This window comes from Perognathus longimembris, chromosome 11 (assembly GCF_023159225.1).
Source record: "Perognathus longimembris pacificus isolate PPM17 chromosome 11, ASM2315922v1, whole genome shotgun sequence".
NCBI classification, from domain to species: domain Eukaryota; kingdom Metazoa; phylum Chordata; class Mammalia; order Rodentia; family Heteromyidae; genus Perognathus; species Perognathus longimembris.
In genome coordinates, this window is record NC_063171.1 from 24,631,835 (window position 1) to 24,644,679 (window position 12,845).

Sequence of the window (12,845 nt, forward strand, 5' to 3'; positions counted from 1 at the left end):
TCACTGTAGCTAGCACGAACAGATTGTTTGTTGAGTGGACTTTAATTGAATGATATTTCTTCTTTTAGACCTTGGCCTTACACAATATTTCAGCGTGGCTTTGACCTGGTTTTGGGAGAGCAGCCCTCAGATAAAATATTTAGGTAAGTAGTTATCCAGGGAATTGTTAGGTCTCTGCAAGGCCGATATCACAGCTACCACTGAACTTTTTTTTCTCTCCTAGTTCTGAATTAAAAAGTAGCAATCATTTTATGTATTTTGCCCAAACAAGGCACTTGTCCAAAATCATGGGCAGTGATAACTTGGGGTAAATGAAGTCATACACATTCTGTTTGGTTCCTAGTTTCCTTCCTTGCTAGTTCTGTGAGCCTCAGTAATTTACTTAAACTCTCAGAGCCTCTAGTTTACACATTTGTTAAATGAAGGTACATTGCATCCCAGACTAGATTACTCAGAGGTGTATATGAAGTGATACAGGGAAAGTCTCTCTCTCTCTCTCTCTCTCTCTCTCTCTCTCTCTCTCTCTCTCTCTCTCTCTCTCTCTCTCCCTTGCACACACACACACACACACACACACACACACACACCCTTGTACAATAGTCAGTTAATGTCAGTTTCTGCCTGTTTGATTTTACATCTAACTTGTACATTCCTTATAGCATCTTAGGTTGATCAAAATTAATCTCTCCTGTCCCCACATTCCCCCTTTTCTAAATTCTACCTTACTATTGCTTTTAAAAAAAATCTGTTGCCTTCCTGATCAGGTTTGATGCTTGTAGTGTCTCCCAAATTTCCACCTGAACATTTGCGAATAGTACACATTACAAAGACCCATAAGCTAAGTGAGGATTCGCATACCAACCATGAACTAATGAATTTTCATAAAATTTAATTTATATTAAGCCTTCCAGGGATGCAAGCTTATATTAAATCTAAGACCTTATTGTCCACTCATCTTAAAGGATGAATTCAGCAACTGCATGCCACAATTGGAGAAATGATGAACTGAATGGGGTAAATGGAAGTCCTACTTCCTATCCCTACACATATCCAGTTTGCTGAGGCTCACTTACTACCCCCTTTCCAAACCACTTTCTCAGACTCTCATTGTCAACCAGGCCTAGCTTAACTTTGCTCCTGAATTTGCCTCCTTGTGCTCACTATTCTGTGTAACTTCTTCTGCTCCTCCTGGTGGCCTAGCATTGACTCAGCTTAATCATGGCAGTATTCTTCTAAGGCATGCCTTTGGCTAGAATACAGATTGACAGAAGCACTTCTTCAGAAGGCCTATGCTAGCCCTTTGCTCTCTGGAGTGTCTCTCCCTGGGAGGACTGGGCCCACTTTAATGACATTGTCCTCAGGCTGCTTTTGAGGATTCATTTTGGAAGAGATATCAGCTGCATTATTTGGGCTGTAGCTTGGCCATTTAAACTTTTCCACAATGATTTATCATTTGGCTGACTTTTTCTTCCTCTTTCTTATGCTTGTCTGCCAGGACCTTTGAAGGGTAATAAAAACAAGGCAATAGGGGAGTCAGGTAGAGTTTTGCTAATTAACATGGATAAGTGTCCTTGGTCTCTGAGAGGAAGAAACTAATACAAAAAAAAACCCAAAAACCAAAGATTTAGTGAAATTGCTATTAGAGCAGAACTTATACAACACAGTTCCATCCTCAGAAACACCATTTCCTTTTAAACATATTGGTTGACAACTGGATATCATGCTCATATAAAGAGAGAAACAAGGAACCGTGTATTGCTTAAGAGAGGTGAACTCTCCCGAGTGACTGTAGGTTAATCAATAAGTGATTAATAATTTTGGTTCTTACTATAAAAGTGACTAATCTCTCAAAATGAAAGTGATATATTAGACATTAGAAACTTTACTCAACTAACTACCAATGGCTACTCCGGAGAAGTTTATCATCTAGTCTCTTCTTGAAATTGGCTACTCTACTACTTCATGATTTTGTTTTGATTAACCCTAAGCCACTGCATACTTCTCTGAACTGTGGAATAAAAGTCTAGATTCTGACTTGTAAAACTTTCTACCATTGAATAAAAATGTATGACTGCTTGTAAATAAACTACTCTTCTCCTATGGATCCCTTCCTTCTTAGTCAAAGTTAGATTATAACTGATCCAGTCCCACAAATAAGTAAGATGTCTCCTGCTTTGTACATTTACTCAAATTCTTTCCTGCTTCATACATTTACTCAAATTCTATCCTTCATGGAGTATGTAGCTCTTTCATCTAATATAAATACTATTCATCTTCCTGATCCAGATTAGGTCTCTAAACTTATCATCTCTTGAGAAAAATCACTGTTTTAGATATAACTAAAGTAACTACTGTCTTCAAGATTTCAGTCCCTACTTGCAAAACTGTTTGGTCTAAGTGAACTGAACACCTCATGGGGGGAAAGGGAAAGGGGGAGGAGGGAGGGGGGTATGAGGGACGAGGTAACAAACAGTACAAGTAATGTATCCAGTGCCTAATGTATGAAACTGTAACCTCTATGTACATCAGTTTGATAATAAAAATTTGAAAAAAAAAAGATTTCAGTCCCACCTAAGAAATATTTCTTCTATTTTCTATTTTTGGTCCTCTGTAAGAATATCCACAATTCATTAAAAGAACTAAAGATCGGGCCCAGCACAAACCAAATAATTCAAGTGTACAAGGGGGTGTGACAAAAAATGAATGCTTCTTAAAAGCACTATGGTGATGTCAATCTATAGGCAAATTGATAAACACAGCTGTACAGGCTCTGTATTATACTATATTACTCACAATGACTTTTCCTCCTTCAAATTGCTCATATTTATTCGTCAACTATTTAATTTCAGATTTATGATTAATCTACTTTTTTTTTCAAATAAGATGGTGGTCTTCTTGGAGAAGGGCTAGTACTCTAGTTAGATATCTGATATTTAACATATAAGTTTGAACCCAGTAGGTTTTCAATATGTCGCTGTAGTTTACCACTTCTGACATTTACTAAGGGTTTGATGCCCAATCCTACTTTTATAACTTGGAAACTCAAGGTGGATTGAAAGAGTCCAAGAAGACCAACTGAGTCTTCTCAACAAACTCTAGTGCTGAAGATGTCCTCTCAGTTGTGGAAAGAATCACTCCATTTCACTAGACTCTCTAGTGGCAGGGATTCATTCAGACCACACTTATCTTGCAGAGCCCTCCCTCACCGGTGTGTATGCATATCCCTGAGAAGAATACTAGTCCTAGAACAGCCTTCTCTGGGAAAGAGGAAAGGTGCCTAGTTAAAGTCTATTTATCATTTCCCCTCACTCTATGCTAAGCCATAGAGAGGGAACACATTCTTTCCAGTAATCTGTGGTGTATGTTTGTCTCTAAACACGCTGGTTTAACAGGACCATGACATATTTAATTCAGCTGCCAACTGTAGTGGACACCACCAGCTGTCATGAGAGAGAAGGCACAATTTGGGAGAGCATTCAAGATGCTCACCCAACTTCTCTTGGATTTTTTTTTGAAGTTGTTCCTGCCAAATCTGCATGAACGAGGGATAGATGAGATTTCAGGACACAGCCTTTCTCTGACAGCTTACTCTATATTTGGTATTTGGAGATGTTCAGTAGATTTTTCAGATGAAAGAAAGCTTTAGAATCTCATTGGCATTAGCCAGTATGGCCACAAAGTTCCTATGATCTATCTATACCTGAGATCCAGATTGAGCTTATCTTTCCTACAAAGAGACAGCCTTGCAAGGAACAGAGGGTTTTAATACTTCTTAAAAAATTAGAAGGTAAGTTTCTAAAGTAGGACCAATAGTAGAGGGTTGATTGGGAGGACAGATGGGATGTCTTTGAAGAGGACCTGCCTCTGTGAGAGCAGACTTCACATTCTGGGTTTCAAATTGACCCCATCACAGATGAGAGATGACATTGATTTTCCTGTGGACTTCCCGTGTAGTATCATAGGAGCTACTGTGAATTTAGGATACTCAATATACCAACCCCACATCCACCTTGACCATTCAATCCATTCATCCTCTGTGGCTGAACCCACTTTTTGCCTTATATAGAGGATTACTGTCACCATCACTTCGGTTTTGAAACTAACGAAACAAGTAGACTCTCCTTACTCAATAAGTATTTATTGAGTGATGTCCTTGGACCATAAATTTTATTAGTCACTAGGGAACACAAGGATGAAAAAGAGCTACCTCTTCCACTCCAGAGATAATGTTCTTCTTAATGATGATGGGCACAGGAAAAGACAGGTACCTGAGGATCAGTGAAGGATTCTGTATAAAATAGGCAGAAGACAGGGCCTTGCCTAGCCTGAGGATTGAAACGTCAAGGCTTTTGGGATCTTTCTAGAAGGACTGGCACAATCCAGGATATAGTACAGTTGAAGAAGACAGAATAAGATCCAGGAAGAACATAAGGAGCAAAGACAAAGTGGTGAGACAATTAGGCTCACTTTATGAGGCGGGAACACAAAGTGAAGCAGGTTGGGAGGACAAGAAGGTAAAGGCATGTAGGCTTGCACTTGGTTCTACACAGATAGAAAGCCATAAAACAATTTAGGATGAGATTTACTTTGTCCCTCAGGAATATTATTGCATGCAACTGATGAGGGGAAACTAGGAGATGGGTAGGCATGGACTCCACTCTTGTAAAACAATAATTAAACATCATAAATTTACCAGAACTGCCAGTAGTTTCCTAAAATTGGTTACATAATCAAAGTAAAATTATAGTTTCAAAACCAAAATAGAAAACAAGAGCTCATCTCTCTGTCCAATGAACTGCCTGCTCTCTGGCACTGTACAAGCTTGGAGACGTTCTCCCTGAAACAATACATTATAATAGTAGAGGCGCTCCTGCCAGAGCCTGGGTAATAGAATGATATTGTCTCCAGAATGTCCATTTTGAGCCAGATGTGGTGGCTCACAGCTATATAGCCCCAGCTTTTTGGAAGGTAGAGGCAGGGTTATCAGATGTCCAACTCTGACAAAGGTAAGGCAGACCTTGTCTCAAAAGCAAACAAACAAATAAAAGACTAAGGTACCTGGGTTCAAAACCCAGAATATGAGAGCAAATGAGTGAACAGGCGAGAGGGGGGGGGGGAAGGAAAGCATTCATTACAAAATGTAGAGAGAAATCATACAAACTAACTCTTGAAAGGTTTGTCCTTCAACTCACATTCACCTTTAAGTCCCAAGTGCCAGGTGTCGTGAGAATAATTACTCTCCCTGAATCATCACCTTAATATAGCTAGGTGTAATGTGTGTGCATGTGTCTGTGCCTGTGCCTGTGCATGCATACATGAATAAATATGCCATCTATCGTGCCTTCAATTTAACTAGTTAATTCACAGAAGAATGAAGGAGAAGTCTTCTTTTGTCTGCTAAGTAATGGACTTTCCTCATCTGATGCAGTGCTTTCCCTTGCCCCAAACTTCACTTGGTTCCACCACTGCCTTGTGCCCCTTAGAGTAGGCAATCTTAAGAGCCTCCTTCAGGACAAGAAACATCTTGGAGTTCTCAGCATGTCGGGGAAGCAAGGGACCAAGAATTAGGGTGCAGACAGTGAAATCCTGCAAACCCTGGTTCCAGCCCACTTACTCACACTCTCGCATGTCCCCTGGGAATATCTCACACTGAAGCCAGCACCTGCCTCATGTTTTATCCACCTTGGCACCAAGAGCTGACTTTCAGAGCATGGGAGGAAGACACAGAGCTTCGGAGTCCCAGTCATTGGGACTGCTTTGTGGCCAGCATCCAGGAAAGGCTACACGACAGATTTTAAATCACCAACTCTAGTTTCTTAGCATCTCAAACAAACCAGGGAGGAAAGAAGATGATGTGGGTTAATGGAGAGGAGGATCAGGGTTCTGAAATTGTGTTCTGTGACCAGCACACTAATGTTCAGGGCTATGCTTAATTGTCAGCATCTTTCCATTGTTCTTCCCTCCACATTAAGTTGGGAGGGGAGGCCAGACTACCGCAGTCGAAGCTCGTGATATCACACCCACGCTGGCTTTTATCCCATAGACTATTTTTGACTGTGAACACAGAGCATTTGAATGTCTTTGAAATAAAATGAATGAATAAATAAACAAATAATCTTTCATGATGTCTTTAAGCTCTCCCTTGAAATGCTGATTAATTCCTTTTAGCTCTTATTATGAGAATAATAATAGTAATAAAAATCCTCCATATCCCAAGGGTTAGCACTGTTGGTTCAGGGTGTAGGAGGTGTTCAGAGAATAAATCTCAGCCTGTTTTGTTCATTTGTTCATCCCTCTCTTCTCTTTGATGAAGGATCCTGGCTTTAGTCACTTCTGTTCCTGACACACAGAATCCAGAAATGGGGAGCATTTTCCCCTGCCTTTGTCTTCTCAGGGCTTCTCTGGGCTCAAGTAACCCTTGCTGTCTCTGGAGGTATACAGCCTGGGGATGGGGATGGAAGGACAGCTTCTCAATCAAACTGCTTTCCATTATGCCTGATGTAAAAAGAGGAGGCCCTGCTTCAAATTAAAAAAAAATTAAGACTCACTTCCGGCGAAGTGTTAAAACACATCTAACATCTAGTAAATGAGTTCCATAAGCAGTCCGCCCAGATCTCTGTCCCCATAAACAGGACCGGGCCTTTCTGCATCCCTCTCACTCAGTCGACCCTACCTGAAGAGGACTGTGAGGGCTGATAGGAGGGTAGCTCTGGTGACAGAATGCCAGACCATCACTGGAGCATCTATAGCCAACCTTAACTACCTGGTGTTTATGTTACTACAGATTCACCTACACCCTTGGGGAGGGTATGTGGCTACCCCTCAGCAAGAGCTTTGTGATTCCACCAGCAGAACTGGCCATCAATCCATCAGCAAAGTGTAAGACAGACATGACTGTGATGGAGGATGCTGTGGAGGTCAGGTGAGTCTACTTTTACAATGTGGAGTGACACACGTGGTTGGGAAGGCAAAACGAGCAATGACCTGAAGATTCTAGGTGCTGGCAAAGCCACCGTGACGTGCTGGAAGGAGATGTTGGCAGGCTGCCTGCAAGTTCTCCACTCAAAGGACCAAGATCTGTTCTTATCTGAGTCAATATTGCATACCTCAAGGCTCATTCACTGGAAGAATACATAAAATTACAGTCCATAAGCACTTTTTATATCCTAGGACTGATAGGCAATAAAATGTTCATTTTCTTGCTTAAGTTTAAACCCTTCTTTGTCCAGGTCCAACAGGTTTGGCTCATATCCCAGGTATAATGAATATCCATCATTTGTTAGTTCAAACTCTGAGTGTGGCTAATCTTCAACATGTTTGCATGAGTGTGTGCATGCGTGTGTGTGTGTGTGTGTGTGTGTGTGTGTGTGTGTGTGTGTGATGGTACTAGGGCTTGAACTCAAAGTCTGGGCACTGTTGTTGATTTTTTTATTTTATTTGCCAGTTGAGCACAACTCCACTTCTGGCTTTTTGGGTAGCTAATTGGATGTAAGACTCCCACATACTATCTTGTCTGAGCTGGTTTTGAACCACAATCTTCATATCTCACTCTCCTGGGTAACTAGGATTACAGAGATGAGCCACTGGGGCCCGTCTTGTTCTTTGATTTTTAAAAGACACAACGAGCTTCCACATAGTTGAGCAGATACGCATGGGGAATGCCATGTCACCTGTTGCTTCTGGATCCTCATGGCTTCTGCCTCCCACTCTTGTTCCTGCAGAGAGGAGCTGATGACATCCTCCTCCTTTGACAGCCTGGAGGTTCTCCTAGATTCCTTTGGACCTGTGCGTGACTGCAGCAAACATAATGGCGGCTGCAGTAAGAATTTCCGCTGCATTTCCGATCGCAAGTTGGACTCCACGGGCTGTGTGGTATGTTTGTCTTGTCATAGTAGGAGTTTCTGTTTGGAGCATGGAGAAAGGAAGTTTTTCAAGGCGGGATAAAATGCAGAAAGACATGAAAGTGTGTGGTGGTTTCCATTTGTAACTACTAATTAATCAAAGTTAGGAATTTTCTCTGGATAGATAGAGATATGGAACTAATCACCAGGCAGTAATGATACCAACAAGTACTTACAGATCAGCTACCATGTGTTCAAAAAATTCTATGAACATGGGCTGGGGATATGGCCTAATGGCAAGAGTGTTCACCTCGTATACATGAAGCCCTGGGTTCAATTCCCCAGCACCACATATACGGAAAATGGCCAGAAGGCACTGTGGCTCAAGTGGCAGAGTGCTAGCCTTGAGCAAAAAGAAGCCAGGGACAGTGCTCAGGCCCTGAGTCCAAGGCCCATGACTGGCCAAAAAAAATTCTATGAACTATATGAAATCATTTTTTTTCCAGAGTAAGCTACTTGGTCAGAACAGTCTGAGAAGTAACTGTCTGATAGTATAAATTGACAATAAATATAGTAGAAAAATCTTAGAGAATAGTAGAAAAATTTTAGAGTAGCATATCTATGGTTAGAAGTAATTCATGCTAGGAATGGTGGAGAAAATATTTTAAAAACTGTGATCATCTTGAAATCATAACAATAAATTCCTACTACTGCAAGTGGGTATTTCTGTGTTGTTTTCAGCTCTGTTGTCTGTGACTTCTTTGCTTTTGTTTTCAGTTTTAATTTTATTTGTCTGCATGTATATGTGTGTGTCACACCCACACACAAACGCACACATACACACACACACACACACGTTAGTCCTGGGGCTTGAACTCAGGGCCTGAGTGCTATCCCTAAGCGTTTTTTGCTTAAGGCTAGTGGTCTGCCACTTGAGTCATATCTCCACTTCCAGCTTTTTTAATAGCTAATTGGAAATTATAGTCTCACACATTTTCCTGCTCAGGCTGACTTTGAACTATGATCCTCAAATTTCAGGCTCCGGAGTAGGTAGGATTACAGGCATGAGCCACCAGTCCCCTTCCCCCCCCACACACCTGTGGCTGGTTTTAAACTATGCTATTAGTAGGGTGCCAAGTGACTCATGCCTGTAATTCTAGTCTTTCAAGCCAGTCCAGGCAGGAAAGTCTGTAAAACTCTTATCTCCACTAGAGGTGTAGTTGCGGCTCAAGTGGTAGAGTGCCAGCCTTGAGCAAAAAAGTTACGGGATAGCATCCAGGCCCAAAATACTGTCACAAAATAAATAAGTAAAATACATTTTGCTATGTATTAGTAAGACTATTGGGTTAGGGTGGTAGAAGCTACCGCCTATGCCATGGGTGATACTGGTTCCTTGGTGTTGGCCACTCTTGTGCCCATCAACCTGAATGTTGGTTTTCTAACTTTACATAGTTTAGATTGATTGATTGATTGGGATTGATACAGTCCTCAGGAGAGAAGAGGGAATAGAACAGAGAAGGATGGCATAAAAGCCATACAAAGTAAGAACAGAGGAGAGAGAAGAATCAGTCATCTAGACATGTGGTACTGCAGTGTTGGAAAAAAGGACCAGATGCTTCTAGCCCTGGGGAAGAGATGGTACTCCATCATGCTTCCCAGTCTGATTGCTATGCTGTCTGAGGGGACTAGAGCAGGGCAAGCTGTGAGAAAGCTGAGCCGAGGCACTCTTTTATCCTCTTTTCGCATCTGAACACCTGTTCTGCTCAGGGAGCTATTGTGCATCAAAGATAGATATGTATTTGGGATCTACCTGGAATCTGTCTGCCTAGTAGGCTGAATCCAATAGGATCCTGATTCACCTGAGAAGGAAGATGATGACAGAATGGATGAGAGAGAGACACAGAGAGAGACACACAGAGAGAGACAGAGAGAAAGAGAGACAGAGAGAGAACTGAGGGAAAGATAGAAGGATAAATTAGCATGTTTCATAAAGAGGGTAAAAAAGAATAGAGAAGATTATAGAGAAAATGCAAAGAAAAGCACCCATTAGCTCATGTGTTCTAAAGGCAGCCAGGCGGTAAGATGTCCCGCAGTGATCCCTGCCTGTGGTTGCTTCACCCAGCTGAAGCCTTGGGGAGCAGATTTCTCTCTGCATTGAAGCTCTCAGCTGAATCACATTTTTTTCTTTCTTTCTTTCTTTTTTTTTACTATAATTATGCATTTCTTCATCAAGATTTAATCTATCATTCTTTACTAGTCTCTAGGCCCATTCTCAGCTCTGAAACTCTGCATGTGCACATGTGCGCCCCTCCAAGCCACACCCACCCCCTACAATCCTGTCTCCACCTGGTCATGCATGCACACACATGCACTCATGAGCACAGGAACAGATTCTCCCTCCTTTGCTATTTTTCTGCCCCTTACTGAATCCCTGAGGATATGCCTGTCAGATGCCTTATTTATTTACTTATTTTTCTGGCGATCCTGGCCCCTTTAACTAGGCATATAACTATGCTGATAGATTTCTACACGTTTAACATTGTGATCTGTGAGACAGAGCTAGCAGGAATAGTTCTGATGAATATGTATTTGCTATAAGGCTGCTGCGTTTTAGAATTGGAGCCACTACAGAAAGTCACCCAATTATACCAGTACTTGGTATTTGCATAAGACTTTGAAGTCACTAGTCCACCTGGCTCCCAGAGGAAGGAGGGGGGCAGACTGATTGGCAGACAAATTCAATGAGGTGTCTCTCATTGGCCATGAAGCATATGATTGCTGTGGCAGGCAGAGGATACAGTGAGAGCTGATGTGTTACATTATGATGCTGTGACCCAACTGGGATTACAAATTTGACGTTGAGCCTGACCTGATCCCATTGGCCATCCATATAGTCCCAAAGCTCTAGTATGTTAGCAGAGGGATCCCTTGTCATCTAAAGACAGGCTACATCATCACAATTAGAGAATTGGCCTGCCTTTCTCCTTTCCACATAAACCTGAATTTTCTTGCATTTTCAGCTCTACCTAGGGCAACTTAGTTCAGTCTTTTAGGTACTAAATGCAAAGGCTTCCCCAAAATGGATATTCTATGAAAGGAAAGAGTGAGAGAGTGGAAGAGAGAGCACTCAGAGCATGCTGGACCTTGAGTATTTTGGTGATTTAATGCAAACCCCACAGGTGGAATTTATATGTTATATCCATATCAGCTGTTCGACTTTCATTCTTTCTAGGAAGGCAGGACACGTTTCTCAGTTATGCACGGACTCCCACAGGGTTAATTGCTACCCAGTTAATTGTCCTGTTGTTTATATTGTCTCTGAGGACAGGAAACAAACACCCATGAAAGGCACAGATTTGTAGGAACCACAACACATTACAAAATGAGAGCACTCTCCAGCACAGAGATGGTAGCTGGAAGATTCTCAGAAGACATGTCAACTACCCACTGCTAGTGACTGAATCTAAAGCAGTTGTTTCAATATCCAAGATTGAACAATGCCCCGACCTATGGAACCCAGACAGCAGTGTTCTGTATAACACCTTCAGGGGTGCTTTAGCATAACATTGATGCTTTAAAAAAATTACACAGATTTTTAGCAGCCTAAAACTCTACAAACTTATTATCTTGAAACTCTAGATGAGGATATAGTGTGCTTCTCTTTGAGCTCAAATCAAGAGTTACTAGGGCTGTATTCTTTCCTGGAGGAAGGCTCTAGGGAAAGATTTTCTAGCTTCTAGAGTCCTCTAGGCTCATGGCCTACTTTTTTGTTTAAAGCAAGCAAGACCGTACTACATTCTTCTTACCATTCATCTGTAACACATCTCTTTCTCTCCCATTCTGCCTCCCTCTTCCACTTTCAAAGATTCTTGTATTTCAACTGGACTCACCTACCAAATGAAGGATAATCCTCTTATTTCAAGATCTTTAGTTTTTTTATTTTTTATTTATTTTTATTTTTTGGCTAGTCCTGGGGCTTGGACTCAGGGCCTGAGCACTGTCCCTGGCTTCTTTTTGCTCAAGGCTAGTACTCGGCCACTTGAGCCACAGTGCCACTTCTGGCCATTTTCTGCATATGTGGTGCTAGGGAATTGAACCTGGGGCCTCATGTATATGAGACAAGCACTCTTGCCACTAGGCCATATCCCCAGCCCCAAGATCTTTAGTTTAATCACATCTTTGAAGTCCCTTTTTCCTTGTATGATTGTGTCACAGATTTAGAAAATGCCTCGTGGGAGATGGTAGTGGAAATTATAGCAGACTTTGTGGGCAGGTACCATTCCCTCCACTCCCGGCTTTACATAGGCCATCTTCATTCTTACCAAACCTACCTATGAATGTTCAATACAAAACTTGCCATGACAGTTTGAAAAGGATACATCAACATCAAAGTGAAAGGAAAGCCTCATACTCCTAAAACTTCCTTCCTTGTCTGCTTACTTATCCTCAAAGTATCAAAAAATGCCTTCACTTTATAAGATATGGTGATATACTTAGGTAAACAGGCTATGGCCATGTAAGGGACTGAGGTCACCTGTCACAATATCTTGTGTGTGAAAACATGACCTTCCTAACCAGACATTATGCTCTAATGAGCTTTGAATTACTCAGTGACCCCATCACCCTTCACTCTATATGCTGTCCACAATGGTTTCCCATGAAATATGTCATTTCACCTCTACCAGAGCACAGATGCTCAGAAACCATTATAGATGGCTTTCTCTCCCTCTCTTGCTCTCTCTTTCTCTCTTCCTCCCTCCCCTCCCCATTGGAAAATAAGCAGAAGAGTAAAGGCTTCCAGAGAAATGGGACAGGAAGCAAGCCATCAAACTCTAAAAGATAAATTTAATTCCATCAACCTCTTTCCCCTTGGGTGAAGTCCTGCATGGTGTAGAGCTGCATGTCAGAGTCCATCCAAAAGCTGTGTAAATCATCATTTGTGAAAGATATAAGATTTCCATCTAGTGAAAGAAAACCTATTTTGAGTAGGAATTGTGATTGCAT

At 41.6% G+C, this 12,845-nt stretch overlaps 1 protein-coding gene across 1 annotated transcript in view; it reads left to right on the forward strand.

The window, feature by feature from the left end:
• Positions 1-12,845, forward strand: part of Astn1 (astrotactin 1) — a 308,349-nt gene that overhangs the window by 204,943 nt on the left and 90,561 nt on the right. Inside the window, exons 9-11 of the mRNA XM_048357089.1 lie at positions 69-143; positions 6,785-6,922; positions 7,722-7,872. Coding sequence (XP_048213046.1) covers positions 69-143; positions 6,785-6,922; positions 7,722-7,872 — 364 coding nt within the window. The remainder of the gene's footprint in view (positions 1-68; positions 144-6,784; positions 6,923-7,721; positions 7,873-12,845) is intronic.